The sequence below is a fragment of the Helianthus annuus genome, chromosome 11 (assembly GCF_002127325.2).
Source record: "Helianthus annuus cultivar XRQ/B chromosome 11, HanXRQr2.0-SUNRISE, whole genome shotgun sequence".
Lineage (NCBI taxonomy): Eukaryota > Viridiplantae > Streptophyta > Magnoliopsida > Asterales > Asteraceae > Helianthus > Helianthus annuus.
The window spans coordinates 125,669,514-125,691,129 of NC_035443.2; the positions used below are offsets into that span (position 1 = coordinate 125,669,514).

At 42.7% G+C, this 21,616-nt stretch overlaps 1 protein-coding gene and 1 long non-coding RNA gene across 3 annotated transcripts; both read left to right on the forward strand.

Annotated features, from left to right (window-relative positions):
* Positions 1-2,116: 2,116 nt before the first annotated feature.
* LOC110891850 lies at positions 2,117-3,460 on the forward strand. Its single transcript, XR_002565605.1, has 3 exons — positions 2,117-2,244; positions 2,782-2,835; positions 3,136-3,460. It is a non-coding gene; the product is annotated as an uncharacterized LOC110891850 (long non-coding RNA).
* A 10,443-nt stretch (positions 3,461-13,903) lies between these two features.
* LOC110891849 lies at positions 13,904-19,626 on the forward strand. Of its 2 annotated transcripts, none has more exons than XM_022139373.2 (3): positions 13,904-14,887; positions 19,119-19,172; positions 19,473-19,626. In XM_022139373.2, exons 1-3 carry the CDS (start codon positions 13,933-13,935, stop codon positions 19,487-19,489), a joined length of 1,026 nt encoding a protein of 341 aa, XP_021995065.1. In that variant the 5' UTR covers positions 13,904-13,932; the 3' UTR covers positions 19,490-19,626. The 2 variants fall into 2 exon arrangements, 1 of the variants encoding a protein (XP_021995065.1); XR_002565604.2 differs by lacking the exon at positions 13,904-14,887 and adding an exon at positions 18,454-18,581.
* The last annotated feature ends 1,990 nt before the right edge of the window (positions 19,627-21,616 follow it).

Below are 21,616 nucleotides of genomic sequence, written 5' to 3' on the forward strand. Positions count from 1 at the left end.
CCGAAAAGATTGACTCCATTCTAAGGATGACTAACTGATCACCCCAACAGAGTGTTACCTTTACCTCGGGGTCATTTCTAGATGGCACACTCTCATGATAGGATCTTCAGATTCAGACCCTTGGTACAGATACTGCCTATGCACTGAGCTGGGACGAGCTCAAGGAAATGATTAAGGAGAAATATGGTTCTAAGACTGGAATAACAGAAGCTTGAGATGGAGTCCTGGAATTTGAAAATGGACGAACCAGAGCTTCCTGATCATGTCCAGCGATCGCACGACCTGCCTAGGGTCATCACTTACTAAGTCATTGATGTTGTATGATACAGTTGGGTACCTGTAAACCTTACATTCTGGTCTCAATTTCTGGCAATGCAATCGAAGTGATCTATTGTTTATGTCTATAACATGAGATGTTATGCGATTGATTTATCTATAACATGAGATGTTATGTGTTGATATTGTTGTATACTTACGCACATTATACTTACTATGACCTGACCCATACGATCATCATAGGAAGATGCCTCCAAAACGGGATGAACGCATACCCACCAATGAGGCGGAACTTCAGGGAATCATTGCTGCAGTCATCGCACAATACGAGGCCCATCACTCCGAGCGCAACGGAGGTACCTCAGGAGATAACCCACCCAACGGCTGCACCTACAAGCAGTTCTTAGGCTGCCAGCCCCTACATTTCAACGGCACTGGGGGTGCCGTAGCCTTCGTACGCTGGATTGAAGAGACGGACATTGTTTTGCGTGCGAGTAAATGCGCCCCAAGGGATCAGGTCACGTACATTTCCGGGCTGTTCCGGGATGGGGCTCTATCATGGTGGAAACTTCAGGTTCAGACAATAGGCGAGGCTGCCGCGTATGCTCTATCGTGGGACGAACTGAAAGAGCTAATGCATAAAAAGTACTGTTCGAGAACAGAAAGCCAGAAGGTAGAAACTGAGTTCTGGAACTTGAAGATGGAAGGTCCAAAAATAGCTGAGTATGTGGAAAAGTTCCAAGTTTTATCGCGTATCGTTCCTTACATGGTAGATCCGGAGTTTAAAAGGATTGAGCGTTTCATTTGGGGATTGGCACCCCAAATCATGAGCATGGTAACGGCATCAAAGCCTGCCACAATCTCTGAGGCCATCAATCTAAGTGTAGCCCTGACGGAAGAGGCAATCAGGATGGACAAATTTTCAGCCTCTGAGGAGAAGAAGGGGACCCACGTAGAGTCATCTGGGAACAACAAGAGGAAGTTGGCGAATTTCAAACAGGGTACCCAATCGAGTAGCGACGACAAGGCCAAAAAGAGAAAATAGTACACGGGTATTCTACTAAAGTGCGACAACTGTCGACGTCCCCATAACGGGCAGTGTAGATATGGAAAATGTGGTAACTGTGGTAAGGTGGGACATGTCAAGGAAACATGTCGGCAAGGTACTGAACATGGAAATAGAGGTCAAGATGGTAACGGAAATCGCGGAGGAAATCACAACGACAACAACTATCAAGGCAGGGATGGTGACGATCAAGGCTGTGGCCAAGAATGTTTTAATTGTGGTGATGTGGGGCATTTCAGGAAGTATTGCCCTAAGAACACTCAGGCACGTGGATGAAAGCTCAACAGCGGGGATAGAATCCAAGCGTGGATATCGGTACGTCTCAAAATAGTCAATGTTACGCTCTATTTGACAGTATTGTCAAATTTTAGCTTCAGAAAATATAGTTGTTTTAGTAGTAATTAACCTAGATACCCAGTTCTCGATAGAACAAGCCTAACGGAAGCTTCGACGTGATAATTGGGATGGACTGGTTGTCGAACAACCCGGCGGAGATTGTCATCCGCACCCCGACGACGAACGGATAAATGATTGTGATTCATGGAGCAGGATACTGTAACACCCCAAAATATGTAATTTATTTATATTACTTGAAAGCCTAGTCATGTTATATTTTAACCTAGTATGTTAGTAACTTATTAGAAGGAAGTTAAATGATAAATAAACAAACTAAGAAAGTTAAGGGGCTAAACTTGTTAAAAAGAATAAAGTTTTAATTAAAACAAATAAAAGGAAAATTGAAAATACAAAACACACTACTGTGTGATGGTGGGATCGATCAAGAAGGGGGGAGCCAAGAACAAACCCTAATTTTCAGAAATTCACAAGATTAGGAAGGAATTAAGGGCTTAAATTGATGCATGAGCTTTAATCTTTAACTATCTAAGCTTGTTCAACTCAAGGTAAGTCGAAATTTCTGATTTGACGATTTATAGAAAGTGGGTTTTAACCCAATCATGAAATCATGTGAAAATCTTGTGTAATTGAGTTAGGAATTCGTACTAGACTGAGGATTTTGTATAATTTTGATTGTTTGAATGATTAGGGTTCATACCCACTTGTTGTAGGAAGAAGATGAAAATGATGATTTATAATGATATGTTTATGAAATGTTAATTGATACATAATCTGATTGTGAAAGGGGAATTTAGATTAGCTAGATGTGTAGGATGAAAGAAAGTCATGAACTTGATTGATTCTTGTTAGATTAGAAGGTGAATAAGTAGGGTTATGCCAAAAATACTTGTACCTTGTGCTTTGATGATAACATGCACATCAAGTGTTTGACAAAATGCCTCAATGAAAATGCTAGTCATATAAGCTATAAATCTTGTATGAATTTAACATGTTTATGAAGTATGAGCAAGTTGTATGCTGTTTTATTGATATGTGTAAATGAGTATGAAACATGAATTAAAAGAATGAATGTTTATATGTAGGCGTTAAGGAAGAAAGTTCAAGTCAAGGGAAGCCGCAAGGGAATCAAGACCGAGGTACGTTACTTGTACAATTTGGGTTTACCTTAGATATGTGTTTGTCCGTAATTGTATTAAATTGTATCAAGCAAGGTTAAGATATATGATTGGACCTTTCTCTTGAATGGGTCGGATAATGAAATTGTAAGACTAGAAAGATGGGTATGAAGTTTCGTTGGAACTCACTACCGTGTAAGTATGAAAGAATGTAGCTTAGTATAAGATTTGTATGTCCCGTTTATTTTAAGTTCGTAAGGTAATTTCTTGAGTAAAGAAGGAACCCTCGTTCTAATATGTTTTGATGTTGTGATCATGTAGGTAAATCTCATGTCTAGTTATCAAGCTTGCCCGGATCGAACACACCTCAAGCCCGTCAAGCGCTCCGCATTTTGTATAAAGTCGATGTCAAATTACCTAGTTACTTATGTTTGTGTTTTGTACTTAAACTAGTTTGGTTATGGTTGTCTTTTGAAAAGTTGTCGTAGGTGCATACATACTTATGGTTTTCGAAACTAAGGATAGGTCATCTTTTATTGTGTATGTCATGTCTTTGAATGTTTGTGTATAGTTGAATGAAGTTTGTTTATGAAAAACAGGGTATCGCCCGTTTACCAACGGGTCATGCCCAAATTTTGTTAGAAAAGTATGTTGTCATTTATTAAATTTTAAAGGAAAAATTATGGTCGTTACAAGTTGGTATCAGAGCCTAGGTTTGAGGGATTCAAGCATCAAACACTTGAACTCAAACCGAAGCTCATGTGAAGAGTGTGTTCGACCCGCGGCGCGAAGCAAGTAAGTACTTTAAAGATTATTTCGTATTATGAATGAGTTAGTTAGGGAACGTTAGGAAAGATCATCATGGGATGATGTGTAAAGGTCTGGGACGAAACGGATTGGTACGGGTTAAAACGGGATGAACAGATGGCTGTAAAAATAAGAAACTCATCAAAGTATGCTGGGCGTCACCGTAAATTACGGTGACGCCGTAATTTACGGTAGACACTGGGAAGAAATTCCTCTGCCGTAAGGCAGTAGCTTTACGCCGTAAAGAAAATATTGCCACCGTAAATTACGGTGACACCGTAATTTACGGTGGTACCTGTTTTCAGCCTTTTTCAATTGTGATGTTTTGCTTAATGTTTTCTATCATATGTGAAGAATTGTAAATGCTATAATAAGACTCGAAAGAATATTAGTATGCATGAATGTTAACTTTCAAGGAAGTTATGTACTAATAGAATGATTATATGACTGAAAGGATGATTGAATGTTTGGAATAAGAAGGATGTTTATGTGTAGATGACGGATTCGAATGAGGATGAAATGACACGACAAGAACAACTGAAAACTATGATCTCGGAAGAGATTGGAAGGGCAATGCAAGCAAGTACTCCTCACTTAGCCCAAGAAGTGGAAAGTCATGTGCTAGAAGTAGTAGAATCTGTGACAACTCGAACTTTAGACTCGCTTTGATGTAACGTTTATGGCACGATTATGTGAACTTGATTGATTAAGCGAATATTATTGAATGTTATGTGACTTGTGTGTTTAATGAATGTTTTACTATTACGTACATGTATGTATGTTAAGTGAATGATTACGTGAATGATATATCTATTTGTTGCGTGTGTTGTGTAAACACATGTGTATGTATACAATCTAGCCCAATCGCACAATACACACTCACATAAGATCACACAAGCTATTTGGGCCGCACATCATGTGCTCGGATCAAGGGCAGCCCAAGTAAATGGCCGGCCCATTGCTTTATGCGTACAAGCACACATGAGGGGGTATTGTATCTCACTTGTTACAATTTTGGATAACACACACAAGTTCTAAAAACCCTACTTGCTCTCTCTCCCTCTCAAACCCGACGGCTATCACCTCGAAGACCTTCTTGTTCGTGAACGGATCATCTATCCCTAATCGGTTAGTGTGTTATGGTTTTGTTCATGCCTGATTGATGTTATAAGTCATATGTGTTATTGTTCATGTTTATGCAAATCAGAATGTTCTTGATATATGAAATCGAATGATGTTTACTAACCGGATATAAGTTCGTATGAATCGAAGGATATGCTAATATAAACAGATTTGATGTTAACCCGGATATCTTGTTCTGTGATCTTATTGTTATTTGGAAATTGAACCTTGGGTGTTTATAATCGAATATCTCGGGTGATTGTTCATGAGCATGTTTAGACTAGGGTTCATACGAATTAGTGAATTAAATTGCCTGTTTGATCGATGGTTAGCTTGAAAGGAAGTTGTTAATTGATATGTGATAATTGGAAACCTGATGATTGATAATTGTTATGTTTGGAAACTATTGAATGTGTAACCGAAAGCATGAAATCCGGAAAGTTGTTAATCAGTTGCACAAGATCACACGTACAACAGGTCCACTCGCACAAGTGAACCTGCTCGCACAAGACTTGATCCAGTCATACAAGGACCAGTCGTACAATGTGACCTCAGTCGCACAAGAATTGACAGATCGCACAAGTTGTTGGGTTAGCCTAACTGTTGGGCCGGACAGCCCAAAGTGCCTCGCACAACCCAGCTGAATCGTACAAGATCAGCTGGATCGCACAACGTCTTTTCATGTTGTTTTGGGCCGTATGTGTTACTGGATAGTTTGGGCCGGATAAACTGTTGGGCTGGGTAAGTGGCTGATCGCACAAGTCCATTGTAAACGCACAAGATTGACTGTTATGTTAATTGGACCGTATATGTCATGTTTACTACTTGTTTATTTTGGGCCGCTTGCTATTGGATCACAATCAACATTGTTTGGGCTGACCTTTATATTTGATTCGTTAATTAGTTGGGCCGGGTAAGGTTTGGGCCTAGACTCACACCGCACAAGATGGTTGGGCTCGCACAAGTTCTTTGGCCCAACCATCCGAATAGCACAAGTAGTGTACTTAATGTGTTTGCGTGCATACGTGTTTGCCATGTTGTATACGTGCATCATTGAACCAAACCTGACTTGTATTACAACCATGCTAGGACGTGATTGACCAATTACTAGCTTACCTATACTCTTTGTGTATCTACCGAGCAAACCAAGGTGAGTTCACACAGCCAAGGCATGGGATTCCCGGGTTGGGAATTGGGTTGGATATGATGAAATGGAATGATTACTCGTACTTACGCATATACCAGACTATAGACCATCGTCCTCAGGTTAGTCAGGACACGTTACGTAAAGCCTACGTAACCCAGTATTTGCCATTTGTCTCCCGGGTCGGGAGGACACGTTACTTAAAGCCTACGTAACCCAATACCATCCACTGGCTTCCGGGTCGGAAGGCCACGCTGCGTAAAGCCTGCGTAGCCCCCACGCGTACCATGTCCTCGGGGAAGGGCACGTCACGTAAAGCCTACGTGACCCTGTACGTTTTTCCTGTTCTCGGTAAAGAAGAACACATGGTCGGAAATTAGTCTAGTAAGTACCATAATGAGAAGCCCGTTATAAAGGATGAACGTGAGGATTTCTCACCAATAGAATACACTTGCTTGGGAAGCCTTATTAGATGAACTGACGCATGATTATTACAATCTTGTTTCCTGTGAACTCGCTCAACTAGTTTGTTGATTATTTGCTGCATGCCTTGCAGGGCCTTAGGTATACTTGGAGCTTGCACCCGAGGAGAGGCGGGTCGTTGTGGACAAGAACTCGTGAATGCTTATTAAACACTTTTACATTCACACATTGATACTTATGTCTTTGGGTTTTACATTTAATGCTTCCGCTACATATACAATGTTTGGTTTTGGAACATCAATCGTATCTTTGATTATTATTAAATACTATATCTGATATGATTGGTGGCTTGATCCTGGTCAGTCACGCTCCCAAGCGGTGGTACTCCGCGTGTGGGATTTTGGGGGTGTGACAGATTGGTATCAGAGCCATTGGTTATAGAGAACTTGGTTTTAATATGGGAAAACATTTTTATTAAAACCGGACTATAACCAGTACAGTGCTCTCAACGATCCACAACGACGCTTCGCTCCACGTGCAAGACTCGACATCCTAGGTAATAAGGTTTATATCCATTACCTGTTTGCTAGAACTGCTTAGAACATTGCTCGCATTACGCTTAGATACACATGCCTTTGTTATATGAGAACGCTTATATGCCTACACTTTTCTGTCATCGCCCTACTCGCGAACCATTCTTACGTATGCTACTTGTTACTATGAAGATCATGTCTGGACGAATCAACATGACACAAGCCCAGCTAGAGGCTCTCGTTCAAGCTCAAGTTGCTGCGGCACTTGCAGCCGCACAAGCAGGAGGTATATCCTGCGGTTATAGCACACACTAGGATCTTTAGATCCTACAATCCTAAACTAGCCCTTGTAATTAAACCTTGTCCTATTCGTACACAATAGGTCAACCAACACAGCAACCAGTCTGCATTTTCAAGAATTTTATGGACTGTCGTCCAGGTACCTTCGGCGGCACGGAAGGGGCAGTTGGACTCCTCCATTGGTTCGTAAGGCTCGAAACTGACTTCGAGGTGCATGATTGCCCTGAGTCTCGTAGAGTGAAGTTTGCTACTAGCACACTCGAAGGTGTTGCATTAACCTGGTGGGAAACACAGGTTCAGATGTTAGGGCTGGCAGCTGCTAACGCCACTCCCTGGAACGAGTTTAAGGACTTAATTAAGGAAGAGTTTTGTAGTCGAGAAGACATCCACAAACTAGAGGAAGAGTTCCTCAACCTACAGATGGTGGGGTCTGAAATTGAAGTTTATACGAGGAGATCAAACGAGTTAGCCACATTTTGTCCTACTATGGTAGACTCTCCCACCAAGCGCATCGAACTGTATCTCAAGGGTCTAGTGCCCGAAATTCAGAGTCTTATGACCACAGCTAACCTTGGCACTATCCAGCAAGTCACTCGACTGGCTCATCGTCTCACAGACCAGGCTGTAGAACAGAACAAACTACCGAAGCGTGCTGAGACTGATACTGCATGTGCTTCTAGAGATAACAAACGCAAGTGGGATGAAAACCAGAGCACATGATTGATTTTGGATGACTACCATTGGCCCGGACAGCAGTTTACTAGTAATCATGGGCAGAGAAGATATCTAGGAATTCACCCATGGTGCAACCATTGTAACAGACACCACAGTGGACGGTGTCGCAAGGAACGATGTCAGAGATGTCTTAAGATTGGTCATGAAGCTAAGGATTGTCGAAACTCACGTCCTGTAGGTCAGGAACAACAGCCTCAAGCCCCACAGGCTCAGTGGCAGCAGCAAAGTTTCAGAGAATGTTTTCGGTATAGTACAAAGGATCATTATGAGAGACACTATCCACAATTGAACTGGAACCAGAACCACGACCATGGAAGCAGGAACGGCAATGGGGCTAACAGCGGGAGAAACAATGGAAACAATGACGCCCACGACCGTGTGTATGGGATGGGTCAGGGTGATGCAAGGGACGATCTTAACGTAATTATGGGTAAGCTACTTCTTGTCGACTCTTATGTGACTATATTGTTTGATTCGGGTGTGAATACTAATTATATGTCCTTGAAGTTAGTCGAATGATAAATCATACACCAACTCCCTTGAACACCCAACGTGTCGTAGTGTTAGTTAATGGTAAAAGTCTAGAAGCTATACTTAGTTCAGGGTTGTAATCTTATCCACGCTGGTCAGACGTTCCCTACAGACCTCATTCCTATAGTTCTGGATAGCACCTATAGCTCACGCACCGTATCGCGTAACTTTAACTGAACTGGAAGAACTGTCAAAGCAGCTATGAGAGCTCTTGGAAAAGGACTACATTCGTCCAAGCTCTTCGCCTTGGGGAGCTCCAGTATTATTCGTGAGAAAGAAGGACGGTACCTTTGGGATGTGCAGGAACCCAACCAGGTGACGGTGAAGAACCGTTATCCTCTTCCACGCATAGACGACTCATTCGACCAGTTGCAAGGGTCGTGTTACTACTCGAAGATAGACTTGAGGTCTGGTTACCATCAGCTGAGAGTCCGGGATGAGGACGTCTCCAAGACAGCCTTCAGAACTCGTTATGGTCACTACGAGTTTCACGTCATGCCATTTGGGTTAACGAACGCGCCTGCTGTATTTATGGATCTGATGAACAGGGTGTGCAAACCCTATCTTGACAAGTTCGTCATAGTATTCATCGACGACATTCTGATTTACTCCAAGAGTCAGGAGGAACACGAGCAACATCTTCGCCTGATTTTGGAACTCCTTCGGAAGGAACAGTTGTACGCCAAGCTTTCTAAATGCGACTTCTGGCTTCGTGAAGTCCACTTCTTAGGCCACGTGGTAAACAAGGATGGGATCCATGCCGATCCATCCAAGATAGATTCGATCAGGAACTGGCCTGCACCGCGTACGCCGACGGAAATACGTCAATTCTTGGGTCTGGCAGGTTACTACAGATGGTTTATTAGAGACTTTTCGAAGATTGCTCAGCCGCTTACGCTACTGACACAGAAGGGTGTTACCTATCGCTGGGGAGAGCCCCAGGAGACTGCTTTTCAGCACCTAAAGCATAGACTTTGCAGTGCACCTATCCTCTCATTGCCAGAGGGCACAGACGACTTCGTGGTTTATTGTGATGCATCCATTCGGGGACTTGGATATGTGTTAATGCAGCGCGACAAGGTGATCGCTTATGCCTCTCGTCAACTCAAGATTCATGAAAGGAACTACACGACGCACGATTTAGAGCTGGGAGCTGTTGTTTTCGCGCTTAAGATATGGCGACACTACCTGTACGGTACCAGGTGCACGATTTACACCAATCACAGGAGTCTCGAACATATCCTTAAGCAGAAGGATTTGAATATGCGTCAACGACGATGGGTCGAGTTACTTAACGACTACGAATGCGCCATCAAGTACCATCCAGGCAAAGCCAATGTTGTGGCTGACGCTCTCAGTCGGAAAGACACCCTACCACGGCGCGTGCGAGCGCTACAGCTTACGATACAGTCTAACCTCCCTGCACAGATACGAAATGCTCAGGAAGAAGCATTGAAGCCCGAAAACGTCAAGGCTGAAGCCTTACGCGGCTCACAACAACAAATGGAACAGAAGGCAGACGGCGCCTACTATGTAACGGGGCGTATTTGGGTCCCACTTTATGGCGGTCTACGCGAACTTGTGATGGACGAAGCACACAAGTCTCGCTATTCGGTACATCCAGGGTCGGATAAAATGTACCACGACATCAGCACTACTTATTGGTGGCCTAGCATGAAGGCCCACATCGCTACGTACGTTGGAAAATGTTTGACCTGTGCGAGAGTCAAGGTTGAATATCAGAAACCAGCTGGCCTACTTCAGCAGCCTAAAATACCTCAATGGAAATGGGAAGAAATTTCCATGGATTTCGTTACAGGTCTACCTAGATCCCAGCGGGGGAATGATACCATATGGGTGATCGTGGATCGACTCACCAAGTCTGCACACTTCCTACCTATAAAGGAAACGGATAAGTTCTCCACTCTCGCAGACGTCTATCTTAAAGAAGTTGTTTCGAGGCACGGGGTGCCCACATCTATCATTTCGGATCGCGATGCACGATTCACATCAGAGCTTTGGCAAGCAATGCACAAATCTTTCGGCTCACGGTTAGACATGAGCACAGCTTATCACCCTCAGACGGATGGACAGTCTGAGCGAACGATTCAAACACTCGAAGACATGCTTAGGGCATGCGTTATCGATTTCGGCAATGGCTGGGAAAAGCATCTCCCTTTGGTGGAGTTTTCGTATAATAACAGTTACCACACCAGCATTCAAGTCGCTCCATTCGAGGCATTGTACGGGCGTAAATGCCGGTCACCTCTCTGTTGGGCAGAGGTGGGAGATAGTCAGATTACGGGTCCAGAGATTGTAGTGGACGCCACAGAAAAGATTGCACAGATACGACAACGCATGGCGGCAGCACGCGACCGTCAGAAAGCCTACGCGGACAAGCGTAGAAAGCCATTGGAATTTGAGGTCGGGGACCGGGTTTTATTGAAAGTTTCACCCTGGAAGGGTGTGGTTCGTTTTGGCAAACGGGGTAAACTGAATCCGCGATACGTCGGACCATTCGAAATTATAGAAAAGATTGGCAAGGTAGCCTACAAGTTGAATTTACCAGCTGAACTCGGGGCAGTTCACAATGTCTTTCATGTATCGAACCTAAAGAAGTGCCTATCAGATGAAAACCTCATCATTCCTTTTAAGGAACTCACTATTGACGAGCGGTTGCAGTTCGTCGAGGAACCAGTTGAAATCACGGACCGGGATGTGAAGGTCCTCAAACACAAGAGAATCCCTCTTGTCCGAGTTCGTTGGAACTCCAAACGTGGCCCAGAGTACACCTGGGAGCGCGAAGACAGGATGACAGAAAAGTACCCCCAATTGTTCGCGAACAGTACACCCACTGCTGAGACTGAAGCTACTACTTCGGAATTTCGGGACGAAATTCCAGATTAACGGGGGGAGGATGTGACACCCCAGGAAAACCAGTGAACAGTACAGTGTACCTAGCTTCCTCAGTGAGTGCATACCAAATTTCGGGACGAAATTTCCAATTAGTTGGGGATAATGTGACAACTCGAACTTTAGACTCGCTTTGATGTAACGTTTATGGCACGATTATGTGAACTTGATTGATTAAGCGAATATTATTGAATGTTATGTGACTTGTGTGTTTAATGAATGTTTTACTATTACGTACATGTATGTATGTTAAGTGAATGATTACGTGAATGATATATCTATTTGTTGCGTGTGTTGTGTAAACACATGTGTATGTATACAATCTAGCCCAATCGCACAATACACACTCACACAAGATCACACAAGCTATTTGGGCCGTACATCATGTGCTCGGATCAAGGGCAGCCCAAGTAAATGGCCGGCCCATTGCTTTATGCGTACAAGCACACATGAGGGGGTATTGTATCTCACTTGTTACAATTTTGGATAACACACACAAGTTCTAAAAACCCTACTTGCTCTCTCTCCCTCTCAAACCCGACGGCTATCACCTCGAAGACCTTCTTGTTCGTGAACGGATCATCTATCCCTAATCGGTTAGTGTGTTATGGTTTTGTTCATGCCTGATTGATGTTATAAGTCATATGTGTTATTGTTCATGTTTATGCAAATCAGAATGTTCTTGATATATGAAATCGAATGATGTTTACTAACCGGATATAAGTTCGTATGAATCGAAGGATATGCTAATATAAACAGATTTGATGTTAACCCGGATATCTTGTTCTGTGATCTTATTGTTATTTGGAAATTGAACCTTGGGTGTTTATAATCGAATATCTCGGGTGATTGTTCATGAGCATGTTTAGACTAGGGTTCATACGAATTAGTGAGTTAAATTGCCTGTTTGATCGATGGTTAGCTTGAAAGGAAGTTGTTAATTGATATGTGATAATTGGAAACCTGTTGATTGATAATTGTTATGTTTGGAAACTATTGAATGTGTAACCGAAAGCATGAAATCCGGAAAGTTGTTAATCAGTTGCACAAGATCACACGTACAACAGGTCCACTCGCACAAGTGAACCTGCTCGCACAAGACTTGATCCAGTCATACAAGGACCAGTCGTACAATGTGACCTCAGTCGCACAAGAATTGACAGATCGCACAAGTTGTTGGGTTAGCCTAACTGTTGGGCCGGACAGCCCAAAGTGCCTCGCACAACCCAGCTGAATCGTACAAGATCAGCTGGATCGCACAACGTCTTTTCATGTTGTTTTGGGCCGTATGTGTTACTGGATAGTTTGGGCCGGATAAACTGTTGGGCTGGGTAAGTGGCTGATCGCACAAGTCCATTGTAAACGCACAAGATTGACTGTTATGTTAATTGGACCGTATATGTCATGTTTACTACTTGTTTATTTTGGGCCGCTTGCTATTGGATCACAATCAACATTGTTTGGGCTGACCTTTATATTTGATTCGTTAATTAGTTGGGCCGGGTAAGGTTTGGGCCTAGACTCACACCGCACAAGATGGTTGGGCTCGCACAAGTTCTTTGGCCCAACCATCCGAATAGCACAAGTAGTGTACTTAATGTGTTTGCGTGCATACGTGTTTGCCATGTTGTATACGTGCATCATTGAACCAAACCTGACTTGTATTACAACCATGCTAGGACGTGATTGACCAATTACTAGCTTACCTATACTCTTTGTGTATCTGCCGAGCAAACCAAGGTGAGTTCACACAGCCAAGGCATGGGATTCCCGGGTTGGGAATTGGGTTGGATATGATGAAATGGAATGATTACTCGTACTTACGCATATACCAGACTATAGACCATCGTCCTCAGGTTAGTCAGGACACGTTACGTAAAGCCTACGTAACCCAGTATTTGCCATTTGTCTCCCGGGTCGGGAGGACACGTTACGTAAAGCCTACGTAACCCAATACCATCCACTGGCTTCCGGGTCGGAAGGCCACGCTGCGTAAAGCCTGCGTAGCCCCCACGCGTACCATGTCCTCGGGGAAGGGCACGTCACGTAAAGCCTACGTGACCCTGTACGTTTTTCCTGTTCTCGGTAAAGAAGAACACATGGTCGGAAATTAGTCTAGTAAGTACCATAATGAGAAGCCCGTTATAAAGGATGAACGTGAGGATTTCTCACCAATAGAATACACTTGCTTGGGAAGCCTTATTAGATGAACTGACGCATGATTATTACAATCTTGTTTCCTGTGAACTCGCTCAACTAGTTTGTTGATTATTTGCTGCATGCCTTGCAGGGCCTTAGGTATACTTGGAGCTTGCACCCGAGGAGAGGCGGGTCGTTGTGGACAAAAACTCGTGAATGCTTATTAAACACTTTTACATTCACACATTGATACTTATGTCTTTGGGTTTTACATTTAATGCTTCCGCTACATATACAATGTTTGGTTTTGGAACATCAATCGTATCTTTGATTATTATTAAATACTATATCTGATATGATTGGTGGCTTGATCCTGGTCAGTCACGCTCCCAAGCGGTGGTACTCCGCGTGTGGGATTTTGGGGGTGTGACAGAATCGATGATGACGAGTAAGATAGACGAGTTAAAGGGAATGATTAATGCAATGCAAGAGAGGAAAGGAACTCGCAAGTGCACATACAAGGAATTTATGGCGTGCAACCCGTTACCATTCAAAGGAGAAATTGATCCCATAGTATGCCAAAGGTGGATTGCAAGTACGGAAGCGGTGTTCGTAAGGAGTCATTGTGAAAAGGAGGATCAAGTGATGTTCGCCACCGGTTTGCTACAACTCCGAGCTAAGGATTGGTGGGATGTTTATAGTAAAGAGCTTGGGGAAGAAAAAGTTCAAGTCTTGACATGGCAGGAGTTCAAGGAACCTTTTCTGAAGCATCACTGTCCACAATCTGCCATCGACAAGATCCAAGAAGATTTCTTACATCTTCGTCAGAAAGATGAAACCATTGATGAAATCACCAACGTTTTCCTAGACAAGCTGAAGTTCTGTAACGAGATAGCAGGAACGGAGAGAATGAAGATAAACCGTTATTATGGTATGTTGAAGGCTGAATATCGGGAGTTCATAATTCCCGCTAAATGTGAAACTTTGAATGAGCTCATTGAGCTGGCCCGAGATAGGGAGATTGAAATGAGAAGACAGGCGGAAAGGGGCGAAAAGAGAGCATCTGAAAATGTTTCTAGCTCGAGCCCTTCAAAGAAACCAAAATTTCAAGATCAAGGCAAGAAGGATAAGGCGAAGGGTAGTATTCCAAAATGCAAAACGTGCGGAAAGTTACACACGGGGGAATGTTTGAAAGGGAAAAAGGGTTGTTACAACTGTGGTCAAGAGGGACACCCATACTATAGGTGCCCTAATCCTTCAAGAACGTGTTACAACTGTTTCCAACCGGGTCATATTAAGGCTGAGTGTCCCAAGCTTCAACAGAAAACTGATAAGGAGGCAAGAAAGGAGGAAGCCCCAAGAGCTAAGGGGAGGATGTTTCAGATCACAACCGAGGAAGCGAAGGACCACCCGAATGTTGTATCAGGTATATTCTCATTGAACTCGATGCCTACGTATGTGTTATTTGATACCGGTGCCAGTAGATCGTTTGTATCAAGTGAATTAGTGTCACACCCCTCCTTTAGAATCGAAAGACTGCGTGTACCATTAGAAGTAGAAATAGCCGATAGTAAGAGTTACTTGTTGCACGAAGTTTGTAGAGATTGTGAAATAATCATTGAAGACGAAAAGTTTGCTATCGACCTTATTCCCATGATATTGGGGGAATTTAAGGTTATAGTTGGCATGGATTGGCTAGCTAAGCATCAGGCCGAAATTCAATGTGAGAAGAAGGTAATTCATGTGTTAACATCGGAAGGAAAACGAGTAAGCATACAAGGGGAAAGGAATATCAATTCGAAGCTTTGTTCTATAGTCCAAGCATACAAGTACGTACGAAATGGAAGCAAGGCATTTCTAACTTACGTGGTGGATACTAAGCAGAATATCCCTATGATAGAAGAGGTTGAAGTTGTGAATGAGTTTCTTGATGTTTTTCCGGAAGATTTACCGGGGCTTCCACCGGAACGCGAAGTGGATTTCAAGATCGAATTGTACCCTGATGCCAAACCCGTAGCCAAGGCCTCTTATAGGCTGGCCCCAACAGAAATGCGGGAGCTAATGGTATAAATACAAGAATTGCTCGACAAGGGATTTATACGCCCGAGTGTCTCGCCATGGGGAGCGCCTGTACTTTTTGTCAAAAAGAAAGATGGTTCGATGCGCATGTGCATCGATTACCGCGAGTTGAATAAGCTGACTGTGAAAAACCGATACCCATTGCGCCGAATCGATGATCTCTTCGATCTGTTACAAGGGGCAAGTTGGTTTTCAAAAATAGACTTGCGGTCCGGGTACCATCAGTTACGAGTACGAGATGAGGATGTGGCGAAAACGGCTTTTAGAACGCGATATGGGCATTACGAATTCTTAATAATGTCCTTTGGGTTAACGAACGCGCCTGCCGCGTTCATGGATCTTATGAATCGAGTTTGTCGACCTATGTTAGACAGATTCGTTATAGTTTTTATCGATGACATCTTGGTTTATTCCCGAAGTAAAGCCGATCATGCATGCCATTTGCGTGAGGTTCTTGAAGTGCTTCGCAAGGAGAAATTGTACGCGAAATTCTCCAAGTGTGCTTTTTGGCTTAGAGAGGTACAATTTCTCGGTCATGTTATTAATGCGGATGGTATCTTAGTAGACCCGTCAAAGGTGGAAGCCGTTATGAAGTGGATACCTCCCAAGAACCCAAGTGAGGTAAGAAGCTTTTTGGGTTTAGCAGGCTATTATAGGAGGTTTATCCAAGATTTTTCTAAATTAGCTTTGCCGTTGACCAAGTTAACCAAGAAGGATGAGAAGTTTTCGTGGGGTGCAGATCAAGAAAGGGCGTTTCAAACCTTGAAAGAAAAGCTGTCGAGTTCCCCGGTACTAACCTTACCAGATGGAACGGAAGACTTGGTGGTGTTTACGGATGCGTCACACCAAGGGTTGGGATGTGTTTTGATGCAAAGGGGTAGAGTCATTGCCTATGCTTCTAGGCAATTGAAGACACACGAAAGTAATTACCCAACCCATGATTTGGAGTTAGCTGCAGTAGTATTTGCCTTGAAGATATGGAGGCGCTATCTTTACGGTACGAAAAGCGTTATATATTCCGACCACAAAAGCCTTAAATATTTTTTCGAGCAAAGGGAATTAAATATGAGGCAGCGAAGGTGGTTAGAACTTCTTAAAGACTATGATTGTGAGATCCTTTATCATCCGGGTAAAGCTAATGTAGTGGCCGATGCCCTGAGCCGAAAGGATTACCCGCCTCCAATTCAAGTTAAGTCCATGAAGATGGTAATTACACCACGATTTCTCGAAATGGTTAAAGAAGCCCAAATCAAGTCACTAAGCGGAATGGATTCTAAAAAGGAAAGAACAAAGGGAGTTGTGGATAAATTCGAAGAAAGATCCGATGGGATTAGAACCATGTATGGTCGTATTTGGATACCCCGGTTTAGCGAAGCAAAGGGGGCATTACTCGAAGAAGCTCACAAATCCCGATTCTCGGTCCATCCTGGAGCTACAAAAATGTATTTGGACTTGAAGAAAAGTTATTGGTGGCCCGGCATGAAGCGTGACATTGTCAAGTATGTTGCCAAATGTTTGACATGTCTGCAGGTAAAGGCAGAACATCAGAAACCATATGGAAAGTTGCAACCGTTAGAGATTCCGGTGTGGAAATGGGAAGAATTGACGATGGACCTAGTGACCAAGCTTCCTAAGACAAGGAAAGGTCACGATGCTATATGGGTGATTGTAGACCGCCTCACCAAGAGCGCACACTTCTTACACATTCGGGAAGCTTTCTCCTCCGAAAAGATGGCGGAGATCTATGTTAACGAGATAATATCACGACACGGAGTTCCTGTATCTATTGTGTCGGATCGAGATACCCGATTCACATCTCGATATTGGCAAGGTTTTCATGAAAGTATGGGTACAAAATTACATTTCAGCACCGCCTACCACCCCCAAACGGATGGTCAGTCCGAGCGGACCATTCAAACACTTATCGACATGCTGCGAGCATGCGTAATAGACTTCGGGGGAAGCTGGGATGACCACTTGCCGTTGGTGGAATTTTCATACAACAACAGCTATCACAGCGGCATTCGAATGGCACCGTATGAATTGTTGTATGGAAGAAAATGTAGAACTCCAATTTGTTGGGGAGAGGTGGGACAGAGAGAAATTGCACCCAACGAGGTGGTGGCTAAAACTAACGAGAAGATCGATCTTGTGCGAGCCCGTTTAAAAGCGGCTCAAGATCGACAAAAGGCCTATGCAGATCAAAGGAGGCGACCCATCGAATTTCAAGTAGGTGATTATGTGTTATTAAAGGTTTCCCCGTGGAAAGGTATAATCCGTTTCCGTAAGCGAGGAAAGCTAGGTCCTCGCTATATAGGACCTTTCAAGATTGTGGCCCGGGTTGGGGAGGTAGCATATCGGTTGGAATTACCGCCAATTTTGGATGGAATACATGACACATTCCATGTGTCACAATTGAGGAAGTGTTTAGCGGATGAGACGGCATATGTGCCCATTGACGATATTGAGGTGGACGAAAGATTGAATTATATCGAGAAGCCGATAGCTATCAAGGATTCTAAGGTAACGCGCCTGCGGAACAAAACTATAAAGCAAGTCTTGGTGCAATGGCAACATCGGAAGGGATCGGATCTCACATGGGAGTTAGAGGATGAAATGAGGAAGCTCTACCCGACATTATTTGGTATGTATTAAGGTTTCGGGGACGAAACCTTTTGTAAGGGGGGTAGACTTGTAACACCCCAAAATATGTAATTTATTTATATTACTTGAAAGCCTAGTCATGTTATATTTTAACCTAGTATGTTAGTAACTTATTAGAAGGAAGTTAAATGATAAATAAACAAACTAAGAAAGTTAAGGGGCTAAACTTGTTAAAAAGAATAAAGTTTTAATTAAAACAAATAAAAGGAAAATTGAAAACACAAAACACACTACTGTGTGATGGTGGGATCGATCAAGAAGGGGGGAGCCAAGAACAAACCCTAATTTTCAGAAATTCACAAGATTAGGAAGGAATTAAGGGCTTAAATTGATGCATGAGCTTTAATCTTTAACTATCTAAGCTTGTTCAACTCAAGGTAAGTCGAAATTTCTGATTTGACGATTTGTAGAAAGTGGGTTTTAACCCAATCATGAAATCATGTGAAAATCTTGTGTAATTGAGTTAGGAATTCGTACTAGACTGAGGATTTTGTATAATTTTGATTGTTTGAATGATTAGGGTTCATACCCACTTGTTGTAGGAAGAAGATGAAAATGATGATTTATAATGATATGTTTATGAAATGTTAATTGATACATAATCTGATTGTGAAAGGGGAATTTAGATTAGCTAGATGTGTAGGATGAAAGAAAGTCATGAACTTGATTGATTCTTGTTAGATTAGAAGGTGAATAAGTAGGGTTATGCCAAAAATACTTGTACCTTGTGCTTTGATGATAACATGCACATCAAGTGTTTGACAAAATGCCTCAATGAAAATGCTAGTCATATAAGCTATAAATCTTGTATGAATTTAACATGTTTATGAAGTATGAGCAAGTTGTATGATGTTTTATTGATATGTGTAAATGAGTATGAAACATGAATTAAAAGAATGAATGTTTATATGTAGGCGTTAAGGAAGAAAGTTCAAGTCAAGGGAAGCCGCAAGGGAATCAAGACCGAGGTACGTTACTTGTACAATTTGGGTTTACCTTAGATATGTGTTTGTCCGTAATTGTATTAAATTGTATCAAGCAAGGTTAAGATATATGATTGGACGTTTCTCTTGAATGGGTCGGATAATGAAATTGTAAGACTAGAAAGATGGGTATGAAGTTTCGTTGGAACTCACTACCGTGTAAGTATGAAAGAATGTAGCTTAGTATAAGATTTGTATGTCCCGTTTATTTTAAATTCGTAAGGTAATTTCTTGAGTAAAGAAGGAACCCTCGTTCTAATATGTTTTGATGTTGTGATCATGTAGGTAAATCTCATGTCTAGTTATCAAGCTTGCCCGGATCGAACACACCTCAAGCCCGTCAAGCGCTCCGCATTTTGTATAAAGTCGATGTCAAATTACCTAGTTACTTATGTTTGTGTTTTGTACTTAAACTAGTTTGGTTATGGTTGTCTTTTGAAAAGTTGTTGTAGGTGCATACATACTTATGGTTTTCGAAACTAAGGATAGGTCATCTTTTATTGTGTATGTCATGTCTTTGAATGTTTGTGTATAGTTGAATGAAGTTTGTTTATGAAAAACAGGGTATCGCCCGTTTACCAACGGGTCATGCCCAAATTTTGTTAGAAAAGTATGTTGTCATTTATTAAATTTTAAAGGAAAAATTATGGTCGTTACAGATACGCTCCTACGGATCATCAGGCAGAGAAGACAGAAAAATTTTCGCACAAAGGATGTGTTGCATTCTTGGCTCATGTCGTGGAAAAAGAAGCCGAAGAACGAAAACCTGAAGACATCCCTGTGGTTGGAGAATACCCCGAAGTCTTCCTCGAAGACTTGCCGGAATCGTCTCCTCCACAATAAATTCCAGGCACTGCACCCGTAGTCAATGCATCGTAGCAACTTACATTTTCGGAGATGCAAGGAATGACAGAGAAGTTTTAGCAATGGGTAGAGAAGGAAGATAACAGACCAAAATTTCCTTTTGGGGTAACCCCATTACCACTCGTCAAAAAGAGGGATGATGGTTTTCAGATAAACATCATCTACCGGGAGCTGAACAAGCCGGCGATCAAGAATAGATACCCTCTGCCAAGAATTGATGATCTGTTTGATCAACTGCAAGGTTCAAGCTTTTACTCAAAGATCGACTTGCGATCTGGATACCATCAGTTAAGGATACAAGAGGAAAGTATCCCGAAGACAGCCTTCAGAACTCGTTATGGACACTACGAGTTCCTTGTTACGCCGTTTGGTTTGACAACGCACCTGCAGTGTTTATGGACTTGATAAATAGAGTTTGCAAGCCGTACTCGGACAAGTTCATGATTGTGTTATCAACGACATCTTGATTTATTCAAGAACAAAGGCTGAGCACGAACAACATCTAAGAGCTATTTTGGAACTGCTAAAGAAAGAGCAACTGTATGCCAAATCCTCTAAGTGCGAGTTTTGGCTACACGAAGTCCAATTCCTTGGGCACGTGGTAAATGGAGATGGAATCCACGTGGATCCAGCCAAGATCAAGGCGATCAAGGATTGGGAAACGCCAAAGACGCCAACCGAGATTCGGCAATTCTTGGGTTTGGCTGGCTATTACCGAAGGTTCGTTGAGAATTTTTCAAAGATCGCTCAACCATTGACGCTCCTCACGCAGAAGGACAAGAAGTTTGATTGGGGGATCAAACAGGAGGAAGCATTTCAGATATTGAAGGATAAGCTTTGCAACGCGCCAATCTTAGCTCTACCGGAAGGTACAGATGATTTTGTGGTATACTGCGACGCATCGCGTCAAGGATTGGGTTGTGTGTTGATGCAACGCCAGAAGGTTATTGCCTACGCGTCACGCCAACTGAAGGTACACGAAAAGAACTATACCACCCACGATTTGGAGCTAGGCGCAGTAGTTTTTGCTTCAAAGATCTGGAGACACTACCTTTATGGTACGAAGTGCACAATCTTCACATATCACAAGAGCCTCCAACATATATTCAACCAGAAGGAGTTGAACATGAGGCAAAGACGATGGGTAGAACTGTTGAACGATTACGACTGCGAGATTAAGTATCATCCAGGGAAGGCGAATGTGGTCACCGATGCCCTAAGTCGAAAAGAGAGGATCAAGCCCATAAGGGTTAGGGCTTTGGAGATGGTTATTCGAACCGACTTTCCTCTGCGCATTCGTGCCGCGCAGAAAGAAGCTCTCAAGGAAAGAAACCTTGAAGAAGAGTATCTCCGTGGGATGGAGAAGTTATTGGTACCAAACAGAGAAGGAATGTTGTGTTTTGAGAAAAGGATTTGGGTTCCTTTGTTTGGAGGTTTAAGGAAGGTTATTTTCGATGAAGCTCACAAATCGCGGTACTCTATCCACCCTGGAGCGGATAAGATGTACCAGGATATTAAAGATTATTATTGGTGGCCTAGGATGAAAGGCGATGTGGCTGTTTATG